Source organism: Vicugna pacos, chromosome 9 (genome assembly GCF_048564905.1).
Source record: "Vicugna pacos chromosome 9, VicPac4, whole genome shotgun sequence".
In the NCBI taxonomy this organism is placed as follows: domain Eukaryota; kingdom Metazoa; phylum Chordata; class Mammalia; order Artiodactyla; family Camelidae; genus Vicugna; species Vicugna pacos.
This window is the reverse complement of record NC_132995.1, coordinates 9016324-9035991: the sequence shown is the minus strand read 5'-3', so window position 1 is coordinate 9035991 and position 19668 is coordinate 9016324. Positions and strand designations below refer to the sequence as shown.

At 53.9% G+C, this 19668-nt stretch overlaps 1 protein-coding gene across 2 annotated transcripts in view; it reads left to right on the top strand.

Moving 5' to 3' along the window:
• Positions 1-4159: 4159 nt before the first annotated feature.
• MARK4 (microtubule affinity regulating kinase 4) overlaps positions 4160-19668 on the top strand; it is a 28577-nt gene continuing 13068 nt past the window's right edge. The window contains exons 1-10 of one of the 2 annotated variants that reach the window (XM_072966855.1): positions 4160-4529; positions 9019-9219; positions 11146-11199; positions 11296-11344; positions 12066-12131; positions 12211-12281; positions 13403-13459; positions 15842-16078; positions 18901-19020; positions 19477-19576. In XM_072966855.1, the coding sequence (XP_072822956.1) occupies positions 4479-4529; positions 9019-9219; positions 11146-11199; positions 11296-11344; positions 12066-12131; positions 12211-12281; positions 13403-13459; positions 15842-16078; positions 18901-19020; positions 19477-19576 (1006 nt within the window). In that variant the 5' untranslated portion in view covers positions 4160-4478. The remainder of the gene's footprint in view (positions 4530-9018; positions 9220-11145; positions 11200-11295; positions 11345-12065; positions 12132-12210; positions 12282-13402; positions 13460-15841; positions 16079-18900; positions 19021-19476; positions 19577-19668) is intronic. The other variant, XM_006208571.4, reaches the window with a different exon arrangement.

Here is a 19668-nt window from a genome sequence, read left to right as displayed (position 1 = left end):
TGGATCTGAGGAGGGGGGGTAAGAGGAGGTCAATTTCCTGTCAGGAAACCCCTCCCTCTCTGGGGCCAGGGGCGGGAAGGACTTGTTATCTGTCTGCCCTTTTAGGCCAGGCTGTGGTTGGGCTTAGAAGAAGAACAAGGCTGCTGTCAGATCCCCACCCTCACCACACCCCAGTCCGGAATTGGCACCCCCTGACTGTTCTTCACACCTCCTGAGGTGACAACACCATCCTGGGTACCTCGCAGAGACACTCCACACTGGATGTGGGCCCAAAGCTCTCTTTTGGGTTCCCTGCTCATGGATGAATACTCTTTTGGGTCCAGGGGCTGGGATTGGAGGCCTCAGGGGGTGGCGCTGGGCATGGCTTCAGAATTGTGGTCCTCTCTGCCTGAAAGCCCCTGTCCCCAAGTCTCCAGATGGCCCCCTCCCTCCGTATTACCCAGGATTCAGCTCCAGCGTCCTTTCCTCAAAGGAGACATTCCTCGACCAGCAAAAGCACTTCTGCTCCCTCCTGTAATCTCTCTCCCCCAGGACGTTGCTGGGATTTCTCAATCCCTTTACAGCACCTTCTATAATCTGAAATGATCAGGTTCCTCTGTCTCCCTGATAGATTTTCCGACTGTCCCAATTGAATGTAAATTCAAAGCAGGTTTGGCTTACCTGATTCATCTTTACATCCCTTGATGCACACCGGGCACAGAGTAGGTGCTCAGGAAAGATCTGTCAACTGGGTGCACGAATGGGGATGGGTCAAAGGTAAGGACTGGAAGTTGTGGGGATGGAGCTGGCAGGTCAGATGGGGCTGAGAATGGGTTGGGGGTTGGATGGGGTTCGATGCAGGGTAAGTTACTTTTAAGGCTGGGTTTTAGGCTTAGGTGGCCTTCCCAGGGCTCAGTCACAGCATCCCAGGTGTTGGACCTGAGAGAGTGATCACTCACCTCAGTAAAATTTGGGTTGGGTGGGGAGGGTATAACTCAGCGGTAGAGTGTGTGCTTAGCATGCACAAGGTCCTGGGTTCAATCCCCAGTACCTCCGTTAAATAAACAAACAAACCTAATTGCCTCCCTCCTCCCCATCAAAAATAATAAATTTAAAAACCTAAAAATTAAAAAAAATGGAGTTGGGATGGATTACGGTTAGCATCACTGCTGCTCTCCCAGCCCCAGTGAGGGCTCGAGGGCTCAGTAGACAGCAGGTTAGGATTAAGTGGGGCAGAGGTTAAGATTCCAAGGCCTGAAGGGCTCAGTTCAAGGACTGGATTTGCCAGGCAATGGGTCCTGGGGAAGGGGCTGCTGCAGTGGCCAAGAGGGGAGGGGGAGGGACAGGCTTTGTCCTCCCCAGGTCAGCGTGGACCAGTGCTAGTCAGAAGGCAGCCCGGGCTTGGCTGGAACCAAGTGGCCTGTTATGGGCTGTGGCCACTGTTGGGTCTCCCCCACTTTTCAAAAATTTTGTTTTTTATTGAGATACAATTCACATGCCATAAAATTCACCCTTTAAAAGTGTATAAGTCAACAGTTTTTAGGTTTTTAGTATGTTCACAAGGTTGGGGCAATCATCACCACTGTGTAGTTCCAGAACATTATCACCACCCCAAAAAGAAATCCTTGTAACCCATTAGCAGTGGTTCCCCATCCCCTTCTCCCACTCCAGCCCCTGGCAACCCTGAATCTACTCTCTGCCACTATGTTGGTCTTTGTTTTTTTTTTTAGGGGGTAATTAGGTTTGTTTGTTTGTTTGTTTAAATGGAGGTACTGGGGATTGAACCCAGGACGCACTCAAGCACTGAGCTATATATATAACCTCCCCTACCTTCTGTCACTATCGATTTACCTATTCAGTATATTTCATATGATGAAATTGTACAGTAAATGATCTTTTGTATGTTTCTTTCGCTAAGCATCATTTTTCAAGGTTCTTCCATGCTGTAGCCACCCCTCTTTAAGCCTCAGTTCCTCTATCTGGGAAATGCGTGGGGACAGTACTGGGAACTGAGGAGCCAGGATGGACCCCTGAAATGTGGTGGGCAAACGTGTGTGGGGAGGTGATCTTCTGCCCCCGTGCGGTGCATGGGAGAATGCAGCTCTCAGAGCTAGGGTTGGGAAGGTATTGGGCTGATTCAGCCCTCCATCCCATCCCTGAGACCCCATCCCTCAACCCGCAGAACCCTTGGGATCGCAGAGGTTCTGGAACAACATCCTGAATTCCTCCCTCTCTGCCTCCCACCATCCCTGAGACTCCTCAGGCTCCATTTGCTGAATAATAATATCACCCACTTGAGGAGTTCTAATCTGTTCCCTAATCTGTTCCTGCGAGAAGCACTTTATTTGCAAAGTCTCATTAATTTGTTGCAAACTGAGGCTGCTACTAATACTACTCAGGGACAGGAAACCATCGTGGTGAGGAGCCCGAGTTCTGGAGTTTGGAGACACTTGTATGCAAACCCCAGCCCTGCTGCTCACCAGTTGTGTCACCGTCAGCATCTGATTTTTCTTCTTTGGGTCTCTGTGAGTAGGGTTGATAAATCTGGTCCAAACTCATGGCGGGGCAGAAAGGATGAGTGCTCAGAGCCTGGCATAGACGAAGCCTCCAGGAGTCTATGAAGCTGGTAGTATCAATCAGTGATGTGCTGGTCAGTGTGTATCAACCAGCTCTCTGGGGAGTGGGGATGCAAAACCTTGCATTTAGCACTTACCAATTTCCATGGTGTAAATGTTCCCACCATGGCTGATTTCAAACTACCAACGTGACATCGTGTAAGTGTTTTCTGGGGAAGAGATGAGGGGTTGCACCTTACCATGCAGATACATAATAGAAGTAAATAACCTCAGGATGACACATAATAGTAAAACGTGGTAAAATAATTAAGATGTGATGAGTATTTACTACCTTTTTTTAAACACAATTTATTTAATTGTATGTTTGCATAATATAATTTTTAATCATGGCAGCTTAACAACCAGTACCAAAATTCTTGAGACTTCAACAATCAGCTTGCTTGAGTGGGATCCAGCACACTGTTGTCATTGTCACACCCATTTTTTAGAAAGGGAAACTGAGGCTCGGGAAAATGTTTAAACAGACAGGGGCAGGGCACAGACCCCATGGGCCAGGACTATGCAATGCCCTTCTTTCTTTCATACTATGGTGGTCTAGAGGGCATGGGTGGTCTCCACGGCACTGTGTGACCTCAGCAAAGCCCTTGACCTCTCTGGTCTCAGTTTGCCCACCTGGAGAATACCTGCAGGGAGTTCCTTTGCACCTGCTTTAGCCCTGCGGGGAAGGTAACATCCAGATCCTCTCCCTCACTTTATAGACTGGGAAACTGAGGCCCAGAAAGAGCAAGTCCCCACCCTGAGTCACATAGCTGGACAGAGTCCTCAGAACCTAGCTGGGCTACAGAGAAGAGACTGCAGCCCACAACCTGGGGGTCTGGAGTTTTCTGGGAGATGGGAGGCATCATTGCTAGAGAGGTTGGTCACCGTTTCCCAGTGGCTCCGCCCAGACACCACCAACCTTAGCCCGCGGTCCCTAGAGCTTCCTGGGCCCGGTGACTGGGGAGAGGGTGGGCCGGGAGGGAGAATGTGGACAGCATCGCCTGCCCGGTTCTTGCCTCTGAGGACTTCTCCGTCTCTGTCTCTTTATCTCCATTCTCTTCACAGGTCTCTGCATCCCTGTCTCTTTCTGTCTCTCCCTCTGTCTCCGGTTATGGGTCTCTCAGTCTTTGTTTCTCACTGTGTCTCTGTACGTCTCACTCTGACTCTTTGTATGTGTCTCTCTTTGCCCACGTTTCCCCCTCTTCCGGCCGTTCTCTGTCTTTCTGTCTCTCCGTCCTTTGGCTGTCTTTTCATCTCTTTGTGTCTCTATGTTTCTCCCTACCTCGTCTCTCTATCTCTTTGTGTCTCTTTGTCTCTTTTTGTGTCTCTCTATCTCTGTGTCTCTCAATACCTTTCTCTGCGTCTCTGGCGCTCTGCCTTGGCATTTCTCGCCCCTTCTCTTCCGGGGTGTCTACTCTCCGGTGAGAACATAGTCCATATCAACGCGCCCAGACCTGCCTCCGCCCCCAGAGCCCGTGGCCCGTCCGGGCCTGCGCCTTTAAGTGCCGGCGGCAGGGGGCGGGGTCTTGGCGGCCCCGCCCTGGCCGCCCCTCCCCCTGACGTCCCTTCCTCCCCGGCCCCTCCACCGCCTCCCTCCGCCGCCGCCCGGGCCGGCTCCGCGCCCCCTCCCCGGCCCCCGCCCGCCCGCCTGCCCGCCGCCCCCATGGCGCCCGGGGCCCCCGCTGTGCGGGGCCACTAGGACCCTCGGCGTCCCCCTCCCTCCCTCGCCCTGCCCCCTCTCCCACGGCGCGAACCCGGGTGTCCACAGCGCCCAGCTTTTGAGCTCGCGTCCCCAGGCCGGCGGGGGGGGAGGGGAAGAGAGGGGACCCCGGACCCCCGCTCCCCCCCCGACCCGGCCGCCCAGTCCCCCGAGACCTGGAGAAAATGTCTTCACGGACGGCGCTGGCCCCGGGCAACGATCGGAACTCGGACACGGTGAGTGGGGCCCGGCCCCTTGGGGAGCCCCGGCTGGGTCTGGCAGCCAAACCCCTCGCCCGGCTGTGCCCCTCGCCCTGCGAGCCCCTACCCTCATTCCCCTAGCCCAGCCCAGCTGGCCACCTCCCGACCCCTCGCCCGGACTTCCAGGCCTCTCGACCTTCCCCCACTCCTCAGCCCAGCCCGACCCCTGGGGGCGCCCCTCTTGCGGGACCCCTCTCTTGTCCCTCTGCAGACTGCTTCCGCTCGGGTCTCTTCCCTCCAGGAAGCCCCCTCCCCTGTCTTCCAGGAGCCCCTCCCTTCTCCCGTGTTCTTAAGCCCCTTCCCCTCCAGGCCTCCCGCATCCGACAACTGGCCCCCTCCCGGATTTGCCGGGCTCCTGACCCCAAGGCCCAGCCACAGCCGTCTCCCAGGAAGGCCTGGCCCAGTCCTGCCTCTGGGTTTGGCCTTCCCTGTTTGGATCTGGGTGCCGGGCTCCCCAGGATGCCCCCTCCTCTCATTCCCAGTCTTCCGCTCCTTGGCTCCCTCAGGATCCTCCTGGCTCCTGTGGGCACCCCCTCACAGGAAGCAGGTTCCACCTTTCCTGGGCTCAGGGCCCTTTCTAGCTTGTTCAAGGTCTCTCCACTCCCAGGCCTGGTACCCATCCTCCAAGCAAACCTGTCCCTGGATTCCTAGCACCTCGTGTCCCTCCAGTTCCCCACCGCCAGACCCTCTCTGGTCTCTTCCTCTCCCAGGAAGCCTTGGCCTCCAACTTCCAGGCCCCCAGCTCAGTCTCGGATTTCTAGGCCCTGAACCAGTCTGACTCCAGGCCTCATCCTCCCTGTCTCAACTCCTCCACTTCAGGCAAGCCCCCTCCCCAATTCCCCAACCCTTTGACACCCCCCCCAGGCCAGGCCCCTCCTCACAGGACACTACCTCATCCCTCAGAGCTCCAGGGCCCCATCCCTTCTGCTGCCCCAGGGCCTCCCTCTTGCCAGGGGTCTGGCCTCCCAGGGACGCTCCCTCCTCAGTTTCAGAGTCCTTCCCCAGCTCACAAGGCCTGGCCCCAGATCTTTCTTCCAGAAGACTCCTGGACTTGAAGCCTCTGGTCTTGCCCTGCCTCTAAGCCCTTTTCTCTTGGGATCTGTCAGATGGAAGCCTTCTCCCCAAGTTTCTAGGCCTCTTGACCCCCGCCAGGATCAGCCTTTATTCCTTTGAGCTGCCCCTTGTCCGGGAAGCTCCTTCCCCAGGATTTCAGGCCCCTGGACCTTTCTTTGGTCACAAGGACTGCTCCTAGAAACCCCCTTCTTTGACTTCTAGGAGCTCCCCCAAGACCTAGGCCCCTGGCTCAGGTATCCTTGGCCCCTGACTTCCACTGCCCCATGGCTTGGAACCTTCTCACTATTCCTGGACCCCCTGTCCTTATACCACATCCCAGAACAATCTTATGGAGACACCCACCTCCATTTCCCTGACTTCTGATTACTCTCAGTGCTTCTAAAGACCCTCTCACCAAACAGCGCCAGACTCCTTCCCAGCTGGGATCTTTGTGCCTTTCCCCCTAGGCCTTCTGCCAGGTCTCTGTCAACCCTCAGCCACCCTCACCCCAGATTCCCACCAGAGAGACTTATCTCTGCCCCTTCATCTTGCAGGACTCTCCCTCACAGAGTTCCTCCACCACCATCACCATCACTGCCACCACCCATCACACTATAGGTCAGACTCGGATTTGGAGTCTCTGATGAGAGACCCCCACCCACCCCCCAGTAGCTACGGGAAGTGACAGGAAGCCCACAGGCCTGGGTTCAAGTGCTGGCTCTGCCTGCCCCTTTGCCCTGTGACCTCAGACTACTGGTTCTTGCCTTCTGAGCCTCAGTTTCCTGCCCTGGAAAATGGGGATGATCACTTGGGTCCCTCAGAGGTTTTCTTGAAATGATACGGGTGAAGCCAGACACGCAGGACGTGTTCCACACATGTTTGCTGCTATTGTGACTGTGGGTGTGAGTCAGACAGCTGGGGCTTCTCAACCCAAGGCTGTCATTAGTTGTTGCAGGAGCTTGCAGTCCACTCCCTGCTCTGAGCCTCAGTTTCTTTACCTCTAAATGGGGTTGATGGAAGCACCTCCCTATTAGGGATGTTTTAAGGAGCCAAAGAGATTATGTGAGTAAGATGCAGAGCTAGGCACATTGTATATGCTATTATTATTTTGATTATTCAGATAAGCATCAGTTCAAATCTCATTTCTGTCCCTCCCTAGCTGTGTGACCTCGGGCAAGTGACCTCACCTCTCTGAGCCTCAGTTTCCTCAGCTGTAAAATGGGGCTTTCACAAGCACTTCTTCCTCCTCTTGCTGTTCAGATTTGTGCATCGTGGGGATTTGGGGACCCCTAATTCTCCTCTCCTTTCTCCCAACTCTATAGTCTGTTAAGACCTGCTTGTCAGTGCTGGCAGAGTCATCTCTCTCCCTCTGGAGTCCGAGGTCACAGCCCCTTCCCCTGCCACCTGGTTACCATGGCAACAGCAATGTGGGGTCATGCTCCCCCACACCAAGTTCCAGGTCCCCCACCTCCCATCCTCTCTGGAGGTTCCCTAGCAACAGGCCCAGTGTTGGGGCGCCAGCCGGTCGGGAGGGAGCTGGGCCAGCTGGTGGTGCCGGCCAATTTTAGCTCCTGCCCCAACCCCTGGGGGCTTTGTCCCCCACTGCCCCACCTGCCCCTTGCAGGGGTCCCTCAGCCACACTGCCTTTGGTGGGGTGCCAGCCCAGCCCCCATTGGCTCCCCTGGTGCCACCTGATGGGGATTGTGCTCTGAGCCCTTATCTGGGTGGGAATCCGAGGCCTTGTCTGCCAGGATCTCCAGCCCCCTCTCCCACTCCCTTGGGAGGAAACCTGGGGTTGTGAGCCGGTGATGCAGGAAAAAGCTGGGGGCTCAAGAGTCAGCAGACCTGGATTCGGATCCTGGGAACTCTGCTCTGTCTGCCCTGTGACCTTGGGCAAGGTACTTACCCTGCCTCCAACTTGGGGTCCCCGGGTGGAGAATGCAGATGGTAATGGAGCCCGCATCTGAGGCCAGGGTGAGGGCACGGGAGGCAGTGGGCGTGTGGTTAGGGCTCCAGCAGTGGCGGCTGTCTTTCTGCCCCTCGTGGGGAGCGTTACCTTTCCACTTCTCACTAATGAGCTGTGTGACCTTGGCAAGGCCCCTCCTCGCTCCAGACCTCAGTTTCTCTTCTGGAATATGAGGATGCAGGTGCCACCCTCATTGGGCTCCTGTGGGAATTAAATGCTGATGGAGTGCTCGAATGCCCATAGTAAGGGCTACTTAATGAAGATGACTGGGAGCGTGAGACAGTGTGGTATGGTCATGGCAGAGACATCAACTCTGGGATAAACTATCTGGGTTCAGGTCCCCGCTCTGAGCTTCAGTTTCCCTACCTGTAAAATGGGGGTGATGATGCACCAGTCACCGGTGCTCATAAACTGGTGGTTCTCATCACTGTTAAGTGTTCTGGTGGATTCCCTGCAAGGAGCAGTCCCAGGCTCTCCTCTCGTCACCTACCTGGCCTTCTCTCTTCCTCAGCTCCCTGTGTTGTCCTGTGTCCCATCCCCAGCCCTGGGAAGGATGCAGGGACAGCCCTGGGACTGAGCAGAGCTGTCTTGGCCTAGGGCCTCAGCCTCCCTCTGTCTCCCACAGCCTGGGCCCCAGCCCTGAAAGGGAGGCACAGTCCCTGGGGCTCACAATCAGGGCAGGGCAGCCTGGAGCAGGCAGGTGACCTGCGGGGGAGAGAGGCCCAGGAGGGACAGGACAGCAGGAACAGAACGTCAGGGACAGATCGTGGCCTGGCGTGGGCGACAGCGGGCGCCTGGGGAGCAGCAGTCTCACGGGGCGGCAGGGATGGGGGCTCCAAATAAGGAGGCAACAATGTTTCCCACAGAAGAAAAGTTAACACTGTGGGGCTAGAATGTCAGGGCAAAATGAAAGACGGTTGGTTACAGTGTTTGGAGTAGAATTTGGGGCAGCAAGAATCAGAAGAAAATGTTGGGGGCAGCAAACTGAGAATCCAATGTTGAAAGATGGTAGAATTGGGGGGCTGGGTGTGGACGGCTGTGGATAAAATGGGGTGTTGGAAGCAATGAGGGTTGGAGTGGAGTGTTGAGTCCAGATTGAGTCGGTGTTGATTGGGGTTGAGGGCTGCAGCATTTAGTATAAAACATTGTGGAACTGATGGAGGTCCCAGTAATTAGGAAAGGAAGTTGGAGGGTAGACTGATTGCAGGGAGGGGTGAAGAAGAGGCTTGATGTCTGGGGTCCCAGGTGCTGCAGACTTGGGCCCCAGCGTCTTTGTTCTTGGAGGCATCTTTTCATAGAGAAAGATGGGGGACCCAAAGGCTTCTATCTGGCCTGGGTTTGAAAAGGGCCATGAAGGTGTCAGTGGCCATGACCCCGGCACACAGGCCACTGAAGGTGGATTGGACGGGCGCTGCCCACCACTCACACTCCATCTCCCTCACCTAGCATGGCACCCTGGGCAGTGGCCGCTCCTCGGACAAGGGACCGTCCTGGTCCAGCCGCTCCTTGGGTGCCCGCTGCCGGAACTCCATCGCCTCCTGTCCCGAGGAGCAGCCCCATGTGGGCAACTACCGCCTCCTGAGGACCATCGGGAAGGGTAACTTTGCCAAAGTCAAGCTGGCCCGGCACATCCTTACTGGCCGGGAGGTGAGTGAAGGGAGGGGCTGGGGCTCAGGGTAGAATCCTGTGGGGCGGGTGCTTTGCGGGAGGTGGGGAGAGGTTGGGCTTGGCCCTCCCTTTGCTTTGTGAACTTGGGTAGGTCCCTGGCTCTGTGGGGCAGATCAGAACATTTCAGGTTTTTCCAGAACAACCCAAGTAGGAGAAGAGAACCAATTTCAGACATCCTTGAAATGGTCAGAACATCTCAGATCACAGGCAAGCCACGTGTTGTTTCTAAGAAGTCACATGGCTTTGGTGTCTAAACCTAGGCCACCTCCCTTTTTAATGATGGACTTTGGTGCCACCAAATCGTCTAGTGATCTTGGTTGAGAACACAAGAGATTTATTCATGCTTACACAGGTTCACTCCCCTTCCAGGGTGAGCATGTGCGTGGAGTATGGCAACACTGTTGCAGAGGATGCATCTAACTCACCTGGGATGGGGAAAAATGATGGTGGATAGGATTATGACCTCTCTGCACCTCTTTCAGTTTTAGAGAAGGTGACTTGAAGCAATTTCTCTTGCCCTCACACTGTCTCTGCCATACACACAAAAGACACCAGGCCCCAGCGGTTTTATGGGCAGATTCTACCAAACATTCCAGTTTTATACTAGTACTCCCAGAGGCTAAGGAAAGAGTTCCCACCACCCACCAGATTTTATGTGCTAGTTTGACGGTGACAACAAAACCAGATAAGATATCAACTTGTGGGCCAGTCTGACATGTGAATGTAGGTACAGAAATCTTAAACAAAGGATTAACAAAGATAGCCTGACGCACCAATTAAGGAAAGCTGTGTGGTGCCAAAGCTGCACTTATCCCAGGAATGCACAGTTCTGTTCAAATCGACAATTTATTCATGTACTTCCCCACATTCACAGATCCAGAGACAGAAACCATATGATCATCTCAATACTGGCATAAAAAGTGCTTGACAAGATTAAAAACCCATTCATGAGAATATGAAGAAAGCTAAGGAACCCTCTTCCCCAACAAGGAGCACATTGTGCCCCTTTCGTGGGTCTTGAAATTGATTCCAGGGGTCTCTGAGAGGACCAGCTTCTACGGGAACAGGGCCTCCCGGGGGGAAGAGTTCTGTAATGCAGTGGATTGGGGGTGATTGAGGAGTAACCCCAAAGCCCTTTGGGAAGATTCTGTACACCTAGATTAAGATTTCTAAAGGCCTCTTGCTGCTTAAAAACTGTAATTAAACATAAAAACTTAAACTACATGAAATGTATAAAGAGAATTCAGTAACATTCTGATTTTTCCCCTGTGACCACCTCAAAGCTCTTTCAAAACTCTATAAATTTAAAGTTTTAATTGTTTGAGGTAGACTCTGTCAGGCTGCATAAGTTCAAATCCCAGCCCACAGACTTAACCAGCCATGTAACCTTGGCCAAGTGACCGAACAGCCCTGTGCCTCAGTTTCCCCACTTGCAGAGTGGGGATAATCCTAACACTTATCTCATAGGGCTGTTGTGAGGATTAAACAAATACTCAAGCACATAGACCAGGGCCTGGCACATGTGACTGCTTGGTAAATGTTAGTGTTGGTTATTTATTGTTCCACAGTTCGTGCATTCAAAACAGAGATGTGATAGGTGAATGGTCTGAAATTCCCTCACAGAGGGGCCCTCTAAAGGTCTCAGTCACCCTCATAGACACTCACACAGGCCCCTGGAGCAGCCCCACCCAAGCCCCGGTGTGGAATAGGGGATATTCCCTTGCAGAAGGAATGGTAGCCCTGGACATGGTGAGAATAACATGTGCAAAGGTCCTGAGGCTCAGATCCCCCATCCACCAGGAATGGCCCAGGTTGAGGGCTCTCTGTGAAAGGAGACAAAGGAAAGACATCCTAGGGTGATCTGAGTTGGGGGAACCTTTCCCCACCTCCTCCTTCCACCTCCAGGTCGCCATCAAGATCATCGACAAAACCCAGCTGAATCCCAGCAGCCTGCAGAAGGTGAGGCCCAGGGAGAGGGAGCAGGGCGGGGCAAGGTTGGGAAGAAAGCCCTCAAAGCCACCCACCCTCGTCTTTCTCTTTCTTCCTTTCCTCCAGCTGTTCCGAGAAGTCCGCATCATGAAGGGCCTAAACCACCCCAACATCGGTGAGGAGCAGCAGGGAGTGGGCTCACTGGATACCAAGCAGGGCACTTGGGAAAAGAGAGTTGAGGGGAGGGAAAATTGGCTGTTATAGTAGTTAGAAAGCTGTGTTTTCTCATAGCAGTATCGCTGCTCACTGGCTGTGTGACCTTAGGTGAGTCACTCAACCCCTCTCTGAGCCTCAGTTTCTTCCTCTGGAGTTGGGGGTGATAAGACGCTTCCCTCAAGGTCATTGTGAGGACTGGGTGAGATCGTCCATGTAAAACACTTAGTTCAGAGCTAAGCGGTGGAGCTGGTCTGATTATTGTCATCAGCAGCATCCGTTGTCATTGTCATTGTCATTAGGTAGAGTGGAGAGAACGGGGTCTTTACCAGAGAAGCAGGATTTAATCTGGCTTGGATGTGGCCACAACTTGTATTCATCCATTTGTTCGTATACTCAGTCAATGTTTATTGAGTGGCTGCTTATGTGCCAGACTCTGGGGTGCAGCGGTGAGGAAAACAGGCACAAATCCCTGGCATCATAGAGGAGACATTCTTAGAAGGAAGTGAAGAAGTGGTAAAGTGGGGTCAGGGAGTTTGGCAGATCTTGACATCAGTAGGGAGCCACTGAGTGTTCTTGAGTAAGAGGTGTTATGGTCAGCACATGCACAGTTACTGAGTTTGGGTGGAGAGTGACGGGTCTCTTCTCAAGTAACCTTCCACCCCTACCCCCGGCCATTGCAGTGAAGCTCTTTGAGGTGATTGAGACGGAGAAGACGCTGTACCTGGTGATGGAATATGCAAGTGCCGGTGAGGCCCTCCCCCACCCCCACCTGCTCTCTGTGCCCCTGTATGCCCACCCTGACCCGGCTCGGCCTCTGCCCTGCAGGAGAAGTGTTTGACTACCTCGTGTCGCACGGCCGCATGAAGGAGAAGGAAGCTCGAGCCAAGTTCCGACAGGTCAGGAGTCATGGCTGTGGGCAGGGCTGGGAGGGGCGCTGAGATCCCTGGGGTCTGGTTGCTGCGTGTGGATCTTGGCTGTCCAGGGACCTGGAGGCGTGGCTTAAGTCCGAGTGGGGTGAAAGTGGAGAGTTGGAGGTCAGAGGGTGTGTGATGCCCAGGTGTGAAGATATCCAGATGTGGGGGTGCAGGTACCCAGCTGGGTGGGTGAGAGGGTCAGGCACGAAGGTGCCCAGCTGTGCCATGTCAGATGTGTGGGCTCGAAGGTGTGCCCAGTGTATAGGAGTGTGACTGAGAGGGCGTGCGGTGCCAGAGTGCTGAGGTGTGTGAGTGTAGGAGTGTGGGTGCCAGGTCTGTCAGTGTGTAGTGGGGGGGTGAAACACATGGCAGCCCGGGTGTATGGGTGAGGGGGTCCGGGTGTGGGTATCTAAGTTTGTGGTTAAGAGGGGCTGCAGGTAGGTGGGTACCTGGGTGTGTGGGTAAGGGGGCATGTGCTTTCAGATGTGTGGGAATGAGGATGCCCGTGTGTGTAAGCGGGCAGGAGGGAGCCCAAGTGTGGGCGTATAGTTTGGTGGACAAGAGAGTATATGGCGTGAGGATGTCCAGGTGGATCAGAAGGGGTGTGGCAGTGAGGATGCACGGATATGTAAGAAGGCAGGCAGGTGTGAGGGTCTGTGGGTGAAGAGATCTGAGTGAAGGTGTTGGTCCGGGACCGTCCACCTGCCTCGCACAGCTGACCTGGGTGTGCAGGGCTTAAGCCCTGGTTGTTGGCACTACGTGTCTGTCTGTAGGCATGTGATGTTCTCATGAGTGTTTCTGGATGTGAAAGTCAGGACGGGGCTAGTCCTGTTACCTTGGTGCTGATGTCCCTGCTGGGAGGGTGTCCTGATGCCTGGGTACAAGGATGTCCGATGTCTGAGTGGAGGTGTGTGTGTGCAGGTCCCACAGCATTTCCCGCTGGGACCAAATTAGGGTGTGGGACCCCAGCATCAGTTGCCACATGTGCCTGGGGAGGCCAGGGGTCCAGAGCTCCATTGCAAGTGGGTTCATGGGGTCTCGGAGGGAGGCTGAGGGGTTTGGAGGCCACAGTAACTGACTCCCCTACCCTCCCTGTAATCCAGATTGTGTCGGCTGTGCACTACTGTCACCAGAAAAACATTGTCCACAGGGACCTGAAGGTGAGCCCCCCCACCACTGCGAGCTCCCAGCTCAGCCCGCAAACCCCTGCGGTCCCCAGCCCCATCTCTGGTCCCCCAGGGCCTTGTACCTTCCACCACATTCCCCCATTCCCCTCCCTTTTCTCTTCGTGCTCCTCCCTGAGCATCCAGAGCCCCTTGACTTTTTCCCAAGCTTTTGTGGCAAAAACAAGGCCAGCAGATGGAGGAGTAGGTGGGGGTGGGGACAGGAGGAGTGAACAAAGGGGAAAGAAACAAAGTGTCCTGGAATGGCCTCAGATGGTTACATGTATCCTGGACAAGGTCACTGGAACCCAGTAAAAAGTTTGTCACTCTCATCCTCCGGAGATTAGAACATTCAAGAATCTTCAGGAATTGAGATCTTAGAGCCCGAGAGTCACGTGGCCTCCGGGTCTGAGAATCACAGGCATCTTCAAACTTGAAGACAGCATCCTTGGGAGGGCCGATGCCTGTCAGGGAAGGGACCCAGCGGGGCCTGGGCCCCAGCCCCCCAGCCTGGCTGAGCTGAGCAGGGACAGCCCCGTCAAGCAGCTCGGTGTCCCAGAGTCCCCACTCCACACCTCCCACCCAGAGAGAACCTCCTGTCTCAGGACTTCTTGTCCGAGACCAGAGAAACGTTTGTCTGGCTCCAATCCAGTTGTCTTGACTGATTTCTTGAACACCTACTGTGTCCCAGGCCCTGGGCTCAGTACTTAGGGAAGTGCTTCTCGAGGTTTCTATAGCAAAGGACCAGGTTTGTTTTAGTGTTTTCAATTCCCAGGTTGACAGGTACTTTTGTAGGAAAAAAGGATATGCAAACAAAATACAAGCCCAGTTTTTTGATTATTATTATTACTAGATTCAAAAACATAAAATTCCACTGTCAAGTTGCTGAAGAAGTTTCTAAATACAACTGTCTCTCCGATAATGCCCTGCCAGCTGCCCCACCTCCCTCCAAACCACTGAGGAAGCACCTTAGCATCTTCTGAGTTTGCCCTGCAGGGATGCGATCCATTGCAACCAACCTGAAAGAGGCACGCCCCCTGGTGGAGAGTCCTGAAAGTGGCTAAAAGGGGGTTTGGGGCTCTGGTTAGTGCAAGGAGGGGCCCAATCACCCGAACCAACCCAGAAGTGAGGTTGGGGTTGAACTGTGGAGCTTGAAATGCCACCAAGGGAAATGTCACCCCTGAACAAGACAGATGGCTGGAGATTGAGGTTTGGGGAAGATCCCTCTTAAGTGTGTGTCAGTGTGGGTTCTACCCCTTTGTTGGGTCAGAGGTGGGGAAGGGTGGTACCAAAATACACCAGAATGTAGGCAGACTGGGAGGAAGCCAGAGACGCTGGGCCAGGGAAGGACTGTGGTTGGGATGGTCCAGGCCTGGGCAGCATTTTGAAGGGCAGGTTGGTGCATCCATTTGTAGTCAGAGAGCTGGAATAGGCGGGATGCTGGAGGCTCCTTCCCTTCTCAAGCCAGGGAGCTGACAGGCCTCATTTGGATTCCAGCTCCTCCACTTTCTTGTTCTGGGCATGAGGTGGCTTCCCTGAGCCTGTTTCCTCTCCCACGAAATGGCAAATACAGAACATGTGCCTCCAAAAACAGACAAAACGTCGTAACAATATGAAGTATTGACTGAGGGCTGACTCTGTCCCATAGGCCGTGAGAAGCACTTTCTGCTTAACCCCACCACTGCCTATGACGCAGGTGCTGTTGTTACCTGCAGTTTACACATAGAGACCTGAAGCACAGGAAGGTCCGGGAATCCACCCAAAGTCACATAGCAAGTGAGTGATGGAGCTGGGATTCTTCCAGACCCTATCCTTTATCCCCACGCTATATAGCCACTCTTACAAATGATTGTCTAAAAGCCCAGCACATAGTAGGTGAACAGTAAGTATTATATAAAATGACTTCATTTTTATGGGTCTTGAGCAGTTGGTTCTCATTTTTTTTTTTTCTGCTGAAACTGAGGCTCAGAGAGGGCAGGAGTTTGCCTGAGGGCCTCCAGCTCTGCAGATCCCATGGGATAATAATAGTTAATGTTCTGTAGTACTTACAGGGTATGAAATTTTGTTCTAGGCCTTTGCATGGATTAATTCACTTAATCCTCAGACATCCTTGTAAGGTCGGGACAATGATTATCCTCATTTTTAGGTACTAGGAATTGAACCCAGGACCTTGTGCATGCTAAACACATGCTCTACCACTGAGCTATATCCTGCCTCCGCCCCCAGTTATCCCCATTTTTGAATGAAGAAATGGCCCAGAGAGGTAAAGTCATTGCCTGAGGTTACACAGGTAGTAAAGGACAGGGCCACTGTCTGGCCAGGCTGGCTGGCTCCTGTCCCCCTCCCATATCTACCCTCTGCCCTCTCCTTGCCTTGCAGGCTGAGAACCTCTTGCTAGACGCCGAGGCCAACATCAAGATCGCCGACTTTGGCTTCAGCAATGAGTTCACGTTAGGCTCAAAGCTGGACACGTTCTGTGGGAGCCCCCCATACGCCGCCCCGGAGCTGTTCCAGGGCAAAAAGTACGACGGGCCGGAGGTGGACATCTGGAGCCTCGGCGTCATCCTCTACACCCTCGTCAGCGGCTCCCTGCCTTTCGATGGGCACAACCTCAAGGTGCTGGGCTGGCAGGGCTGGCACTCCCCTGGGAGGGTCTCTCCTGCCCTCACAATCCGGCTCTATCCCTGGCGAGCACCTCCTCCACAGAAAGGCAGGACCAAGGTCACACGGCAAGATGGGGGTCAGGCTGGACCATGTCCCCACAGTTGTGCGGCCAGCCCAAGTGGACTGTGCTGTTTCGGGGTTCAGGGCTCTGGCTGGCAGCTGGCAGGCTTGGGTTCAAATCCTGCTCCCTCACTGGTTTACTCCATACATATTTATGATCTGCTGTCCATGGGTCAGGCTCTGTTTTGAGTTTTGCAGACAGGATATGAGCAAAAGAGACAGAAATCCCTTCACCAGGGGTGATCCTCGAAAACAGACTAAGGGGGAAAAGCCAGTAACAAAAGGCCACCCGCTGTGGATTCCGTCTCTCTGAAATGTGCACAATAGGCCAGTCCACAGAGACAGAAAGCAGATTAGTGGTTGCCTGAGTCTAGGGAGGAGGGGGAATTGGGATTACAGGGGTTTTTGGGGGGTGATGAAAATGTTCTGAAATTGATTGTGGTGGTGGTTGCACAACTCAGTGAATATACTTAAAAACCATTGAACTGTGCACTTCAAACAAATAAACAAAAATTGCTGCCCTCGTGGACCAACGTTCTTGCAGCAGAGCCAGGCAGAAAGTAAAATAAACAAGCAAAATACATAAGGTGGCAGATGCTGGCTGGTTCTATGGAAGAGGATGGGAAGCGTGGAGTGCATTGTAATGTTGGGGTGCTCTTTTTGTCCTTTGAACTTTTTTCTGAAACATTGCTGGTCCACAGAGAGGTTGTAAGACTAGAACAGAGGACAGGTGGTACCTTTCGGGAGATGCTCCGATTGCCAGCACGTGGCCACGTGGGCTGTATGTGTCTGTATGTGCACGTGGTATCGTCATCGCTCTAACTGATGGAACCCGCGGGAGTCAGTTGCAGACACAATGTCCCTTTGTCCCTCAAGGCTGCATCCAGCAGGGATCTCCTGAGACGGGGCATTTTCCTATCCACGATCACGCTCAGGAAATCCAGCGTTGATGCAGTCCCAGCCTCTTACCCACGGCCCCTACTCAGGTTTCATCAGTGGTCCCAAGAATATCCCTGGTAGCTATTTTTTCTCCTGCATCAGCATCCACTCGGGCTCTTGCATTGCGTTCAGGTGTCTTATCTCTTTAGTTTCATCTGGAACAATTCCTCCGCCATTCTTTGTCTTTTGTGGTATGGCAGTGATTTCAGGCCAGTCATCTTGCAGAAAGAATCTCCCTGGGTCTGGGTTCCTCAGTGTTTCCTCATGATTGTGATCAAGGGGTGTGTTTTGGGTGGAAATTCTGCAGCAGAAATGCTTAGGTCTGCTGGATGTGGCCCGTGAGGAGCAGCCAGCATCACCTGCCCCTGGCCATTGTCACCTCCTGCTTTCTGGTTTCCCCACCAGGCACCCCAAGCCTGGCTGGGCGAAGGAGACACGTGGCTGGGGACAGATCCCGCCTCTGTCATTTCCTTGCTGAGTAACCTTGAGCAAGTCCCTTCCTATAAGATGGGGACACTTACAGCCAGACTAGATATGTAAGGCCCTTCCCAGGGCCTGGCATCTGGCCAGGGTATCACACTCGGGAGATGCTTTGGTGGTGGTGTCAGTAGCTTGATGACCATCTCAGCATCCCATGACAGAGGCACATGGAGCGGTGGTTACTCAGCTCCAGGGCCCCACTGCCCGGGTTTGAACCTTGGCCCTGACATTTTCTGGCTGCACAGTCCCAGAGCAAGTGATTTAACCTCTCTCTGGGCCTCAGTCTCCTCATCTGGAAAATGGGCATCATAACCGTGCTTCACAGCATCCTTGTGAACCCAGATGTAATATGTGTGAAGCACTTAGAATGCTGCCTGGCACAGGGTGAGTGCTCTGAAATCAATACTCATTCTTATTAAATATTCACGACCCTTGGGTCTGTAACGATCCTCCTCAGATGCAGAAGGCTCCCCAGACACAGGCCTCATCCAACCCTTTTAGGAGAAGGCCCTCCCCCACAGGGAGCTTCCTGCCCAGTCCCCCGCAGAGGGCTCCACGCGGGGAGAGCCCTTCCTCCATTCACACCGCCTCCATTTTCTGTCTCCCTCAGTTCTTTATTCAGGATGGGAGGCGCCCTCTCCGGTGTGCCGCAGCCTTGGCCGAGCCCCTCATAAAAGGCCATTAAAAAAAAAAGCCAGCATATAAATCAGTGCTGACCCTTTGAGACTTCCAGGGCCTCAAAGCTCATTAGAAAGACAGGCATGGGGTCGGGGTAGGTGATGCCCCTGCTCTCTTCCCCTTACATCAACGTAATTTTTAAAAAGTGCTTGCTCTGGGAACGGCTTGTGTGAGACATTGACTTCTGCAAGCTCACTGGTACCCTTCCAGCCTGGGAAGCGGGTCCTGTGATCCCTGTTTACAGATAAGGAAACTGAGGCCCCAGAGGCTGGCTCATCTGCCCACCTCCCCTCCTATCTGGCTTATAAAATTCACCTTCTCCGTAAGATGTCCTCAGAATGAAAAAGTATATCACTTTTAAGAAAAACAAACTTTTTTTTGAAAACTGTTGCAGCAAGTACAGCGTTCCCATTTTACCGGTGGGAACTGAGGTCAAGAGAAAGTGGTGGGGTGTTTCCCACATCATCAGGGCTGGGACATGTAGTTCCTGTCACGTCTGTTGGGGGACTGGGAGAAAGATGAGTGAGCGTGTGTGGGTGTGGGGGTGTGTGTGTGTGTGTGTGAGTAATGGTAGGGAGGTGGGGTGACCTCCTCCCCCAGTAACCCCGTCCCCCCAGGAGCTGCGGGAGCGAGTCCTCAGAGGGAAGTACCGAGTCCCTTTCTACATGTCAACAGACTGTGAGAGCATCCTGCGGAGATTTTTGGTGCTGAACCCAGCTAAACGCTGTACTCTCGAGGTAAGCCCCCAGCCCCACAACCATCCCATCATAGCCTTCTTGGCCGACACTCTTCCTCTGCCATCCTGATCCACTACCGGAAGGTGAGCGGGGACAGGCATCCCAGGGAAAGTCTCCCAGACCCGTCCTGATGCCATCCCCCCAACCGCCTCGCCCACTCCCCGAAGTGCCAGTAATTAGCTAATGAGCTCCTAGGATGATTACAGGGTGGCGGGGACCCAGATGATGCGGAGGAGGAAGCGTGGCATCGGGAGGCTCCAGCTGGGGGGAAGGGGGTGGGGCGAGGAGGTGCTAGCTCTCAGGAAGCCCTCAATTCTGGGGTCTTAGGCCTTGGAGGTGGGGGCAGGGCAGGTAGCCCCATTTGGGGGCCCACCTGGGAGGTGGGGAGCTGTCTTTTTCCCACTTTCTTCTGACATTGCTCTTTCCCCCTCCCTGTCCTGCCCCTGATCCTTGCAGCAAATCATGAAAGACAAGTGGATCAACATCGGCTATGAGGGTGAGGAGTTGAAGCCATACACAGAGCCCGAGGAGGACTTCGGGGACACCAAGCGAATCGGTGAGGGTCAGGGAGAGCAGAGCCACGGCCACGGACCTGGGGGTGGGAGCTGCCCAGCACCTGCCCCTTTGGTTAGCACGTCAGAGAAGTTT